The sequence below is a fragment of the Equus caballus genome, chromosome 3 (genome assembly GCF_041296265.1).
Source record: "Equus caballus isolate H_3958 breed thoroughbred chromosome 3, TB-T2T, whole genome shotgun sequence".
Classification (NCBI taxonomy): Eukaryota; Metazoa; Chordata; class Mammalia; order Perissodactyla; family Equidae; genus Equus; species Equus caballus.
This window is the reverse complement of record NC_091686.1, coordinates 86328627-86343589: the sequence shown is the minus strand read 5'-3', so window position 1 is coordinate 86343589 and position 14963 is coordinate 86328627. Positions and strand designations below refer to the sequence as shown.

At 35.8% G+C, this 14963-nt stretch overlaps 1 protein-coding gene across 15 annotated transcripts in view; it reads right to left on the bottom strand.

The window, feature by feature from the left end:
* FRYL (FRY like transcription coactivator) overlaps nucleotides 1-14963 on the bottom strand; it is a 245305-nt gene that overhangs the window by 64201 nt on the left and 166141 nt on the right. For all 15 annotated transcript variants that reach the window (XM_023638124.2, XM_070262481.1, XM_070262480.1 and 12 more), the window contains 10 exons: nucleotides 13561-13756; nucleotides 12341-12465; nucleotides 10797-10854; nucleotides 8376-8467; nucleotides 6355-6527; nucleotides 4556-4716; nucleotides 3900-4010; nucleotides 2909-3063; nucleotides 1940-2039; nucleotides 700-868 (listed from right to left, as the gene is read on the bottom strand). In XM_023638124.2, coding sequence (XP_023493892.1) covers nucleotides 700-868; nucleotides 1940-2039; nucleotides 2909-3063; nucleotides 3900-4010; nucleotides 4556-4716; nucleotides 6355-6527; nucleotides 8376-8467; nucleotides 10797-10854; nucleotides 12341-12465; nucleotides 13561-13756 — 1340 coding nt within the window. The remainder of the gene's footprint in view (nucleotides 1-699; nucleotides 869-1939; nucleotides 2040-2908; nucleotides 3064-3899; nucleotides 4011-4555; nucleotides 4717-6354; nucleotides 6528-8375; nucleotides 8468-10796; nucleotides 10855-12340; nucleotides 12466-13560; nucleotides 13757-14963) is intronic.

Below are 14963 nucleotides of genomic sequence, written 5' to 3'. Positions count from 1 at the left end.
TGTCTTTCGTGTTACAATTACTTTTCAATTCAAGGGGGTATTTGCAATAGTATGTTCATTAGGCAGAAGGTTAAACTAGATGGATCCCAAAACTGTCCTAAATTTGAGTCCTGGGAGACCCAGATAGATATGACATCTTGCCTGACAACACACATCCCTCATGTTCTAGAAAGGAACCCCTAACAGGAATCTTTCTTGGCCCCAAGGAAAAGAAAGTAGACCAGAAATCAATGTGGGATCCCAGCAATAGTTCTGCTTAAGGCACTGCAGGACCTTTCCCTGTGATTACAGTTTTACTTACACAAAGAAACCTGTATCCTTATGCCAGCCCATCTTTATTACTAAAGACAGGCCAATACATAAGATACACACACTAGAAGATTCAGGAAGTTCTATATCAAAGAAACATTTGTAAATTGCATATGAAGCCCCCTACCCCCTACATTTTTTGTTGTTTGTTTTTTTTTGTGCTGGGGTAGGGTAGAGAAGGGAGGGCAAAGTGTGAAGCCCTGTAAGAAATCTAAATATCATGATAGACTAGTATAAGAGTTGTTATTAAAGAAAAAAAATTCTCTTCTATAAAGACATGTTCTATTTCGATTCAACCTTAAATTTAATATATTTAAAATTTCCCAAAAGTAGTTTTTTAGAAATGATTGCTAAAGAAAAACTACTAGCCAGTTAGTTCAATGATCATACCTGAGAATATGGCGAGAGTTAGCTCAGGATATGCCCTTGCTAATTCCTCAGACAACTGATAATATGAAACCGAATACAGATGTGGCAGAGGAGACAGCTGGCTGAGTACTCCATCTGTTCTCTGAACCTCCAATTTGTGAGCATAGCGAAACATCTTCGGTTCCAGGATCTACGGGAATGTAATTCCATCAATTTAAGATTCTATGGGTCCTCTAAATTTCAGCTATAATTAAAAAATTACAGTCTTCTACCAAGAAATATTCCAGTTTAAAAAAATATAGTAATATATATTGTACTTAAGATGTTAATTCCTAACTCCAAGAATGTTTGCAAAAGACTCTAACTGTTTACAAGGCTTTACATTCCTCATGTTTGATGGTTTGGGTTAGTAGCATAATCAGAAAACAACTTCAGCGACTTAATACACAATTACTTGAAAAAGATTTACCACTTTTCTAGTTAAAAAATATGACTAGATTTTGTACACAAGATGTATAAATGAAAAACAAATCTTCAAACAGATCTTAGTTAATCACAGATTAAATATGGAATATAAACGAAAAGTCTTTTTGGCATTACACTACGTAAAGAGCTACGCTACTGAACTTTCCTGTTAATTAATCAAAACATTAGGGTATAATTCCTAAGACGGTCCCTACCAGCACCAGTACCACTTCAAACCCTCTGAAAAATCAGCATCTACTTAAATCCCATCCTTAACCTTTGGTTAAGAGTGAAGAGCCTCGTGTTATTATCAATTAGTTAAATATTGTATAATAATGATACATCCACACTTGGTAAGTTAACATTCTAGGTTACTCTCCTCAGTCTAATAAAGACAAAGTATACAAGGTTATCATTAAAGAGCTAATTACTTTCCACTTGGTTCTCAAAAATAATTTGACTCATATTGTTCTTATCTGGTAAACAGAAAAAGTTACCTGTACACACAGGCCCTAACCACTCGATTTTTATAAGTACTCTCACACACCTACAAGTGTGTGTGTGTGATCATAAACATAATCCCTCTATAATACACTTCTGAATATTCATATTATTTATAGACTTAAATGACCCATATCATCTTTGTCTTCTATTTCTAACAATAATCAGGAATTGATACCACACCTCATTATTAAAAATAAAGCTGAATATTAGTATACTTTCAAGGTAAGAACAGATAATTGCACTTCATCAAATCCTGAATAAAAAATTTTTTAATTAACATTTGTTTACAGACCTGTAAAAGTTGCATAGCAACTTCATAGATACCTCGAGAAGAATCAGCTGCTTTAAACAGTATCAGATTTAGGAGCATCACTGTGTCACACTGATAATCCCTAGGGACAAATTTTACATGTTAGGTAAATAATGTTCAGAGGTTTTCAACAAGTTAATAAATATGATATTCAAAGGGCAAGGCTACAGGCATGCAGCTGCTCAGCCTCTGAGAGGACCGGGCTTTTTTTAAGGCAAAAGGAACGACAACAGATGCATGGTGACCATTATCCTTAGAGCTTAAGGAGAGAAAATACTGATTTCTTAGTATTTCTGAATTCAACAGGAAATAATTTCTTTAAAAAAAAAATCTAGGGGCTGGCCCCATGGCTGAGTGGTTAAGTTCACATGCTCCACTTCTGGGGCCCGGGGTTCACCAGTTCGGATCCCAGGCGTGGACCTACATACTGCTCATCAAGCCATGCTGTGGTGGTGTCCCACATGGAGGAACTAGAATAATGTGCAGCTAGATTACACAACTATGTACTGGGGCTTTGGGGAGAAGAAAAAAATAAAAAGATGAATGGGGCTGGCCCCGTGGCTGAGTGGTTAAGTTCACGCACTCCTCTTCAGCAGCCCAGGGTTTTGCCAGTTTGGATCTTGGGCATGGACCTAGCACCGCTCATCAAGCCATGCTGAGGTGGTGTCCCACATAGCACAACCAGAAAGATCTACAACTCAAATATACAACTATGTACTGGGGGGCTTTGGGGAGAAGAAGAAACAAACGAACAAACAAAAAAGAAGATTAGCAACAGATGTTAGCTCAGGTAATAATCTTAAAGAAAAAAAAGGAGGAACATTGGCAACAGATGTTAGCTCAGGGCCAATCTTCCTCACAAAAAAAAAAAAAGAAAAAGAAGAAAGCCAAGGAGAGCAGAGATTAAAAAAAAAAATCTAAATAACACATGAAAGACAGTATCTTGGGTACCTGTTCTGGAATACATTAGCTATGGCTTTAAAGCAGCCAGCTGCCACCCTCTTGGAACCAGTGTAACATCGATCCACAGCCCAGTACATCAGGTTGCTCTGATCCGGGTTCAGCTCCAGCAGTAATGTAACTGCTTCACAGCCCAACTGATGAACCTAAGTACAGGTCATAGAATTGCCCAGGAGAGAGAAAGTTATACATCATTTAATTGTCTACTTCACATTTTTACTAACATACTCCATATATTTCTTATATTTAATCACAAAATTCAGTCTCTTTTCGTTCAACTTCTTTTCATTTTATTTAGCCAGAAGAAAAAACAAAATGACATGGATAAATTATATTTGGTCTCCTGCCTTTCACACAAGTCTCTTAGTGGTACAATTCTCTCCTCCAGCAGAGCCCCAAGGGTGGCTGATGAATGTGAACAGTGATTAAGTGCTTTCAGCAAAGTGAGTTATTAACCTCTCCAATTACTTTCATCAAGCTGTATTCTTGCTTTTGATAACCCACCAGAAAATATTCTGAGCGAAAAAACCTAAGTCCTATTTTAAATTGTGAAGCCTATGTGTACATAGTATGAGAGTAAGGAGGGCAAGGAGTAAGCAGGGCAAGAAAGAATGATTAACTGGAGAGTGGTCAAAAAGAAAAACAAAAGGAATTAAACATAGCAAATAACATATTTCTTCCTAGGAGACCAATGTATTCTACATTAATATTTTACTTACAGACTTAGAACCCTATTGTGAGAGATATACAACACTACCGTATTAATCCTATAATGTAAAAGGGAAATTAAAACTATTCAAATGAGTAATAAATAAGAATTAGAAAGTTCTTACACTATGGCATCCTATTTAATTTTACACAATATGTTTTCTGCATATCATTCTAACCTATCTTATTAAAAAAAGACATTTTCAGTGAGCCATACAATAACGCCAAAGGCAATGCAATTTCTTATGAAATTTTAAGGGTGTTGTCAAATTACCTTTTTGTCCAGAGAGTCCAAAATGTTATCCAACCATTTGTACAAATAGCCATCTGATGAAAGTCCTACATTATCTGCAACAGGGCCACAACACAGTACAGCAGACATAGCCTTCAAACAATAATATTAGAATTACATTTAAAACATTTAGGAGGTTAAATGTTGGTTGCTTAATGAGAAGAGGCAGGATATTTTTACTTATGCTTATGTAGCCACAATATCTTTAATATTTTTCTTTACAAAGAAAAACGTCATAATTTTGAAACCAAGAAATTTATTGTAAGTAGTAAATAAATATAACGATACCCAAGTAGAGTTTGAACAGTACTGGAAGAGAAGGGAAAGAAAAAAAAAGACCAAGAGCAAGTACTTAAGTAGGAAAAAAATAGGTATTTCTTCAAGGTAATCCTCAGTTCATTAGGAAAATGGCATTCAAATTTTGGTAGATTCTGGAACTTCTTTGCATTGTATATCATGCATTTAAATAAACCTACTGTATATGTATTTGAATGCAGCAAGCAAATATAAATTCTAATACTCTCAGGTATTTTGAAGAAATTTCTGTCCTCTTTATAATACCAGGTACTGAGAGAGACAAAAAAATTGAACTCTACTCTTAACATAAGAAAAAACAAAACAGATTTCTAAGTAAATACCTTCAGTGCACAGTACTGATGTCTGTTAATTTGCATATTTCTGTCACTGTATCTGTCCAAGGGCGTAAACATGATGCTAAAAGGCCCTGCCCAGTGACTGAACAGCATAAACAGACTGTGACGAAGGCTCTGTTGAGGAAAAATACTTCTTCTCTGGTGCACTGTAAATAAAAAATAGACGAAAAAGAAATTTAGTTCCTTTTTACTTTAAACATGCATGTCAACTTATTTGTTATTGAATATGTATGTGATGTAAAAAAGAAAGCAAAAGTTTTGATTTTAATCTACCAAAAACCTCCATAGTAACAGAAATCATTTACATATATGCAAGTCACAGAAACAAACTTGCAGTCTTTGTCACCATGTAACACAGCATTATATGAGATACAGCATCTGTGCACACAGGATTTCCTGGCAGGGACAGCGCTGCCCGGAGGCCTGCAGAGAGCTGGGCGTCAGGACCCTGCTTCTCCTTGGGCTGTTGCTAGCTACATGATGAACTTGGCCAAAACATGAACACAAACACACTCTGGACCTCGGTTTGGTGGTAAGAGAGGGCTTTGGACTAGATTAGCTATTTTTAAATTTGTATGTTCTCAGCAGCGGAGCTGTCTTTATAAAAGAATCCTTACATGGGATCTTGATATACAAAACAGACGAAAGGGGAGCTGCTTGACCTGCAGTCAGGTGTGAGACCTGGCGTGCAAACCCACTCTGCTGCCTCTTGCTGATGGTGCCAACATGATCTCCAAGGGTTCTTTCCACTTTAAAATTCACCATTTTCCCCTAAAGTTCAAAACAGAGCTCCTGCACTTGAAATTAATGCACCTAAACAGGTGCTTACACGAACATGTTATAAAACACAACCCATGCTCTTACTTTAAAAGTCAGCTGCTTGCATACACTTTTTCAGGTAACAAAATAACTTTCATGTTTTTTCAGAAAGAAGAAAAAACACTTGTATCTACATTGTATACCAAAGACTATAACAACCTTTTTATATTTTACACTTGTAAATAATTTACAACTTTTTAAAATGTAATTACATGTATCAATCTTCCTGTTGCCTAAACAAGTACCTGGAATACAGTATGTGCTCAATAAGAGGCACAACCATCTGTGAAAGGACTCAATCAGTAACACTGTATCCTTGTTATTCTTTACATCTGTGGTCCACACCTTTCTCTCATTATTCAAAGGTATCTCGTTAATCCTATTCTCAATTACCATTGGGAGTATTATGCTTCTTGGGTCTAGAACAAGTTTGTCCAAAGAGCTTATTCTACTGATTTCTTCAAATTTTTGTGTCAGTGTCTTTTTTTTTTCTTTTTTGAGGAAGATTGGCCCTGAGCTAACATCTGCTGCCAATCCTCTTCTTTTTGCTGAGGAAGACTGGCTCTGAGCTAACATCCGTGCCTATCTTCTTCTATTTTATATGTGGGACGCCTGCCACAGCATGGCTTGCCAAGCAGTGCCATGTCTGCACCTGGGATCCGAACTGGTGAACACCAGGCCGCTGAAGCAGAACTTGTGCACTTAACCGCTGCACCACCGGGCTGGCCCCTGTGTTAGTGTCTTGATTGCTGTCATTGAAAACCTAAGCTGGGCTCCTTTTTGATTTCTAATCACTGACACTAATTCAAAGGTAAAACAAACTCTTGCCATCCATGTGATGCTGAGATATTTTTCCAGTATGTTCACATGCTGTTTTATCAACTTAGATTACAAAACCTCAGGGGAAGAAAAAATATGATGGTCCCTGAATATTTAATAATGGTTTAAGAAACTGAAAATCATACCTGGAACATTCTGAATGATATTCGCCACTAAGGCACTAAAATGGCATCGTATATCCTTCAGTGTGTCAGAGTCTTTTTCATTTTCTGCTTCCAGGAGTTGTCTAGTCAAATCTACATACTCCAATAAAGTGTTGTTGAGGAAATGTGTTTCATTATCAAGGCCACCACTTGCACTGAAAATATGGAAGGAAATAAATGATAAAGAAAACGTGATTTTGAATTATAATTTAAATCAAAACAAATTCCTAGTAGTCAAAATCAGAATAATATATATTGAAGTTTGCATGGTCACGGTAGTATGCAACTTAATATACAAAAATTAAATGAACATGATTTTGGCCCTCGTAAATATAAAAATAGACAGTACCTCTCAATCAAAGGAACTGCTACTGAAATTGTATTATTCAACCCCATATCCACCTTTAATCAACTACTCAGTGCTAAGGTTACTCCCTCTCCATCGAAATATGTAGCTCTTCAAAATAAGGAGGCATATGAGATATGGAGGGTCAGCTGAGAGAGGCAGAAAGAAGAAAGACTAGTTCTATATGTTCTCATAGTTGCCATGCATATTCATATTATGGCCTTTAGCATAATCAATAAAATACCCATTAGGTACTTATTCTCAGCAAGACCCTAGGATAGGGATTACTGGAGTTACAAAAATTTAAGAGAATTCAAGTAAGAGTGCTGGTTTTCAAATCTTCCATCTAGATCTATGGAGTTGCTTCAAGAATCTCTGCAGTCAGATTCTCTTTGAGGCAAGGGTTCTGTGCCTGGAAACCTGACTGGAAGGGGGTCACTTGGTTAGAGTCAGAAATCTCAGAACGCAGTCTTGTTCCATCAGTTATTAAGCATGTGACCAGTATCTACTTCAGAGCATTTCAGTATGAATATGAATGAGTCACCATCTATAAACGTCCTAGGAAGCTGTAAGTGCTGTATAAATGATTAGCTATTACATTCACATTTATTTGCGTCAGCTTTTCCTTCTTACATTGCAAAGGACTTCTAAAACGTATGATTTTAAAAGTAAAAACAATTTTTTAAATAGATGTCAATAGCTTCTTATAAACATCCTAAAGCCATGAAAACAAGTGTAAGGGGTCACAATGATACCACAGTATATCAAAAATATCAGTCTAGTAAAAATATGTTGAATGAATTCATGATGAAATTTTTTTCTTTATTCCTTAAACAAGTGTTTTTAATCTCTGGGTCATGACTTATTAGTGGATGGGAAACCAATTCAGTAGATTGCAACCTGGCCCAGAATAAAACATTCCTTTAACAAATATTCATTGAGTACCTATTGTGCATCAGGCACAGAGAATCGATTGGGTGAGCAAAGCAAAGACCTCTATACCTTCTTGGCATTCAGACTTCATCCTTTTTTCCCTTAACCAAGGAAATAAAAAGTCCATAATAGTGAAAGCCCTATATTCATTTCTCTTAAAAAAACAAAGCTGACGGAATTTTCCTCAAGGGACTGTCCTTTTATTACAACCGCAGCCCCAGGTTTTATGTTTTCATTTGCAAAAAGTGGAAACAGTTAAGAACTAGGTTTGTGGATTTCATAATTTTCCCAGCAGGACAGATTAACAGTTGATTGGAATAAATTTACAAACCTTATAATGTTTAGCCTTTAAATATATGATTTCTTTTTACAAGTCCAGAAGAAATAGATCTTAAAAATGAGATAAGAAATAGTTGAATCAGTCACACACAAAAAAGGCTACTGTCCACTTACCTAGATTACTAGATTCCAACAAACATCAAAATCATCGCAACATTATATCCAATTTTTGCGTGAAGCAATCCAGCACTAGTGTTTCAATACATTTGTTAACCATTAGTTAATTTGCTGGATGCATCTTTGACTGCTAAATAATGTTTACCGTGATGCAGACAGGGATTTTTTGTTGCAAAGGTGCTTTTCTGTTTCTCTGTAGTTCATGAGAGAAAAAATATTATGTTCCCTGATCATTCCAAAGTTTTAAAAATCAAAATCCAATACCAACCTGTGACTAATGACACCAGCATCTGCCAGCAGTTCAAATATTCGTACCAGTTGTACTCGTAAAATATCTCGACGCCTGCGCCGTTTCATATTCTATTCCAAAGATACAAAGATATTAATGAAAAGCCCTTCAGGGAAATTGATAGCAAACTTGTTAGTGTAACTTGGAGAGAACAATGTGAATGTCTGAGAGTTAGCAAAATTATGTAGCTTGTGTAACGTAGATTTTGACCATTCTGGTAGCTACTGCATCAAAGAGATATGTGCTGATGGTTTGAAATTAACAAGCCAAATAAAATCACATGACATTTTACATGGTGATACCCCTTATGTGGGGTACAAATAAAACTCCACAGTTACTTTTAGGTGATTTGCCTGTCTGACATCTTTAGAAGAAGTGAAGTGGTTAGCAAACTGTTCTCATTGAATGATAAAAAAAACTCCCTAAGATACTCCCCAAAACATAACAGAAAAACAGGGAAAATATTGTGAAGGGGACTGAAGAAACCCTACAGATTTTGCTCATGCCAAAGTTTTCCACTTAACAGTTAATTTTGGCACAAAAAATAAATACAAACAAAAACAAAAGAAAAAATTTCTTTGATCATTATGGTATGAATAAACATGCTTGTCTTCCTAGGGCCAAAGTCCTAATGCCTAGAGTAACAGCTGTAATGCCTCGACTTGATTCTGCTTCCAACAGTAACTCATATAGCAGTAACATACAGATCTCCTATCTCACTCTCTTCTGTAGCTCATGATTTCATTGAGGACGTCATTTGCATAGTACAGAGCAATTCAAGATATATTTATTAGTCTTTCACTTTAGTGCCCACAATCCAGTTTTCTGTCTTCCATAAGCAGCCAATTTGCTGATAACCAATTCATTAAATTTACTCTTTCTTTTACCTCTTTATAAAGTTTACAGCAATTTATATTGGAAAGGATAGTTTCTTAACAGCCTTTGGGGACTTCTGCAAAGTTTTAGCTAACCCATTTTCATTCTGTCTCCATAGGAAGACTGTGAGTCTAACGCTCTCTGACTATAACTCAGTGAAAGCCCATTGCTGTACACAGCTAATCACTTGGAGATAACTTTTTTCCCCTGAAACTCAGAAGTATAAAAATACTGCCACTTAATTTTGTTTCCAATTCTACTTCCCTCTAATAAATCATCCTGCATTGTAACCAAAATGATCGCTCTGCAACAAATCTAATCAATTACAAAATGGGGATGCTATCACTACTCCGCAGGGCTGAATTAAAGAAAGGGAGTGAAGAATTACAGATGGTGTTTTAAAGCCTCTGAAAGAGTAGCTATTGTCACCATCTCCGTCTCCCGCTTAAATTCCTCAGTGGATCTCCAACGTTAACAGCAGAGACTCTCAAAAAGTGTTCTGCACCAGCCTCATCTAAGGTGCTTAAAAAAAAAAGAAAAAGTTTTCTAGGCTCCACTCCAGGGATTCTCATTCTACGGGTCCAGTAATCGGTAGTTTTTAGCAACCTCTTCTGGTAATTCTCAGACGCCACTGGCATAAGCTGACCACTGGTCTACTTGATAAAGCTGAAACCAGGAGTCTTTCAGGAAACAGTTCCTATCTTGCTTTCCAGCCTAACCGATCACTTTCCCCATAAGATAATCACACGAAAGAATGTGCAATGTCTAAATTCTTTTATAAAGTGTGCAAATGCTGTTCCTCTGCCTAGAATGTCTTTCTCTTGCTTGTCCACTGGGGAACATGCTTTAAAATTCACCTCAAATGTCAGTGCTTCATCTGTAATGCCTTCTCTTACTCCACAGGCAGAGTCAGAGGCTTTCCTCCCTGTAGCTTGTGTAACCTGTTATCTATGACTTTGAGTGTGTCATACATTGTTATAATTATGGTTTACATATCAGTCTGTCCCACCAGATCTTTGGTTTCTAAAAGTTGCTCAAAACCCACACAGATCTGTAGGTTTAGGGATCTAGAGCCGGGGTTGGCAAAATATGGCCCTCGGGCCAGATCTGGCCCACTGCTGCCTGTTACTGTAAATAAAAGTTTTATTGGAATATAGCCACACCCACTTGTTTAGTAGTCTATGCAGCAAAATTGAGTAGTTGCAAGAGAGACAGTATGGCCTGCAAAAAGGAAAATATTTACTATATGGCCATTTATAGAAAAGGTTTGCCAACTGCAGTCTAGACTCTGACTGTCCTCACTTCAGCTAGAGCATTTTAACATCTGTTTTCAATAACGGGTTTCTGCATGAGATCTCCTGTGGGGGACAAAAAAAGAGTTCTCTATATTAAAAAAATGTTGAAAACTGCACTAAATAATCTTTTACATATTTCTGAATTTCTAACTTTTGGCATAATGTGTAGAATATAGAAGAGAGGTAAGTGTTGGCCAAATATTTAATGATAGAATACCACACAGCTTACCTCTGGCCTTCTTTCAAGTGCTTCTTTAATTATGGGATGCAATTCCTCTATCAGTTCCCTAGAAGAAAAATGGTATTCGTTCACTTAATTAAAGCTGAACAGATCACTCAGACATGTGCGAATATGTAAATATAATGATGTAAACTGATAAGTGTTAACCCTAACCCTATTGTTTTAAACACAACTTTTGTTGTTTTGTTTTACTTATAAAATAACAAATGCACACTGAAGAACACTTGGAAAACAGAAAAAATGGTACAGGCCACTTATTCTCATTTTTAGACATAAGTACTATCAAGATTTCTGTTCAATCATTTTGCAGCCCACATACATTTTACATAATTGAAACCCTATCAGATGTAAGATGGTACCTTTTTTCCTTTACATAATATTAGCATAATCACTTTCACATATCATTAGTTAATTCATAACATTCCATTATACGGTAGGATACCATAAATTTCCTAACCATTTTCATTTATTACTGATTTATTAAATTTTATATAATTTTTGTTATTATAAATAATGCTTCAGTGAATATCTTTGTCTTCATTTCTGATTATCTCCTTAGGATTAATTCTTACAAATTAAAATTAATGAGTCAAAGGGTATGAACTTTATGAAAATGATAATTAATCTTTGCTTATACTCTGATTTTAAGTGGAAAATGTGCTCATTGTAGAAGACTGGGATAATACAAAAGGTATAAGAAGAAAATAAAATCTGCCCACAATTTCATCATCTATAGAAACTACTGCGGACATTTGAAGTGTCTGCCTCAGAACTGTGTGTTTATGCAAATTTGTTTTTTCAGAAGTTGAGATTATTTTTGTATCCCGTTTTTTCTATTACCACAATAGTGTATTTACTTGTCACAAAATAATCTTCCAAAACTTCATTTATAATGAATGCTATCCCATATCTATAGACAAATTACAATTTATTAACCTATTCTCTACTGTACATTATCCTGGAGATAAAACATCAAACATCACCTCATATCAATAGAGGACAATCTTAAAAGAATAAATTCAGGGACCAGCAGGCAGTAATAAGGCAGAACCTCAGGCAAAAATGAAAAATTTCCTTCATTAACATCAAAAACATCAAGAATGATATAAAATATATACATAAATAATGCTTTTAAAAATAGTCTAATTCTCTTAAACAAGAAGGGGAAAAACTGTAGTTTTCACCAACGGATCAAGATTACAAATTAATAGAATCACTGTGTAAATAAATCAAATAGGAAAATATTAAAGATTTACATGGCGTTTTATTTCTGGAACATATTTATACAGTCTATATTTGATTTTAATAATCGTTCTGTGAAGAAAACAGGGTAAATCTTATTTACTCAATCAAAATGGGAAAATAAAGGCTCAAATAACTTAAATGACTTGTTAAATGTTACACAGCTGGTTAAGCCATAAAAGTCAGAACAGTTACGCACCCGTCCTGATGATAAGTACTCCACCCGCGCCATCTCTCCAAGTAGTCACATTTGCTATTTTAGTGTGTAGAGAAAACAGAAAGATACTTACCTAAAAGCTCCTGGGTTGGTCCTGCCAAGACCGAGAACAAGGGATTCTGTGATTTCCATGCTCTCAGAGCGCATCATGGGAACTATGTGCTTAAACAAGGATGAAGGGGATGGGATGCCAATAATCTGGAAAAATAATGTTATATTTATAACAGCACTAATGGTAGTACATCCAACTAAATAATGTGACATTTCAACAATATTTGGTCAAGGACAATGCACAGAGGAAATTTTAGTATGAACGGTGCTTCAAAATTCGCCTGTTGTGCACATAACCTGAAAAGGTTAAACGATTTGTCCAATGACTCATTGCAAGTGTGCTAACAGACTTGGGCTCTGCGACTCTTAATTTCTTATAGATACTTACCATCCCCTAATAGGCTGACTCCCTCCATCAGACCGTCACTGTCTTTTGATCCGTAAAAGTGAGTAGAAAACAACTACTTCTAAAGGAGTCATCGGTGTTGAAGTTAGACACCCAGGTCTTAAATTTTGTAAATTTCCTTCAACTACCTCAGAATATTTTGTATTGTATCAGAGACTATATAGCTGTTGTTACCAAGTATCATTTGTACCACTACATAATTTAGGCAAATTCTAAAAAGGTAATTATTTAAACGACTCCTTTTGGATATGGAAAAGTGTGAGAACTACAGGAAATAGAATAAAGGAAGACAAGGATGAAAATTACTTTAAAAATATTCATTAACAGGGGCCAGCCCAGTGGCATAGTGGTTGGGTTCACACGCTCTACTTAGGCAGCCCAGGGTCTGCGGGTTCGGATCCCGGGTGTGGACCTACATACTGCTCATCAAGCCATGCTGTGGCAGCATCCCACATGCAAAATGGAGGAAGACTGGCACTGATGTTAGCTCAGTGATAATCTTCCTTAAGCAAAAAGAGGAAGACTGGCAACAGACGTTAGCTCAGGGCCACATCTTCCTCACCAAAAAAAAAAAAAAAAAAAAAAAAAAATCATTATGATAATTTAATGAGCAAATGAGCATGGTCGTTTCTGCCCAAGAACAAACTATACATATTATTGATTCCAACTAGGAATCCATAAAAATAGTAATGGGATTTCTTGAACTACTTTCATTATTAATGCAAGTAACTAATACCCTTTTCAACCAAGTTACTTCATTGTCCTGGAAAGAAATTTTAAAACATTACTACTTCTATGGTGCCATTCAGATTCAATGACAGATCTGAAAAACTTACTTTAGAATCAATGCTATAGCCACTGTCCGGGGTAGACGCCAGCGTCTCAGGAGGAGAACACCTTACAGAACCTGCAGATGCTGAAGACGAGGTGGATGTTGCTGCACTGCAGCAAAGAAGCAGGTAGTTCCTCCACAGGCCAATGTAGGAGTCACTGCTCGTGGTAGTATTTACTTTCTTAGCATTGATGGGGCTACTAAGGAAAAAAAAAGAAGAAGAAAAACAGGTAGATATAAATAATACAACATATTTTAAAATGTTTTCTTTAACTAATGCTAAGTTTCTATCATTTTAGGGGAGATCGTTCTCATCTAGTTTTCATTAGTACTAAATCTTTGTGGAATGATACGAGATATAAATGAATACAATATTAGATCGAAAATTAAAACGTATTACAGGATCATTTTAACACTACTATTCCTGTGAAAAAACTTAATATTTTATCAGGCCACATTTTATAACTAATTATATGTGTTTAGTGTAGAACAAAATAAAAATTACCTTTACTGCCACACCAAAATAAGCACTGTATATTCTTCTACACACCTTTAGTTCATATATATGTACATATAAATGCATGAATACCTCTCTTTTAACATATAAAAAGTGAATAATATTGTTTCTTTTGTTTTATATTCACTTTTTGTATTAAACACATATTTTTAACATCTTCCATGTAAATTAATATACTTCCATGACATTATTTTTGATGACCATATGCTATATCAATATAGAGATTACCTAACTTTTATATGGCCAAACTTTCATTGTTGGACATTTTATTTTCTTTTGTTTTCTCCCCCAAGCCCCAGTACATAGTTATATATTGTAGTTGTGAGTTGTTCTAGTTCTTCTATGTGGGATGCGGCCACAGCATGGCCTGATGAGCAGGTGCAGGTCCAGGCCGAGGATCCGAACTGATGAACCCCAGGCCACCAAAGCAGAGCGTGTAATCTTAACCACTCGGCCACAGAGTCAGCCCCCTGGACATTTTAGCTAATAGCAATTTCCCCCTATTATATACAACATTATACATTTGCATATATGCTTAATTATAATAAAAGGTGAATTAGTTTCTTGGGTAAATTCCTGAAAAGAGAATTTGAGAGTCAAAACAATATCCACATTTTTAAGGCTTCTGTCAAATTTCTGTCTTAAAAGATTAGACCAAGAAACTATTTTGAAACCATTCCATAAATCTTCCCAAACACCAAAATTCCATTGGGATTAAGGACTGAGAACAAAACAAAAACAGGAAAAATACTGATACACACTAGTTGCCTTCAGTCAATTTATAACATATTAAGATAATATGTATACACACCACTTCATTAATTCCACAACAGTGTCTTAGTGTGTTAGAAAATGTTCTGAGCACTGATGACAGTAGTGGGAAAAAAACC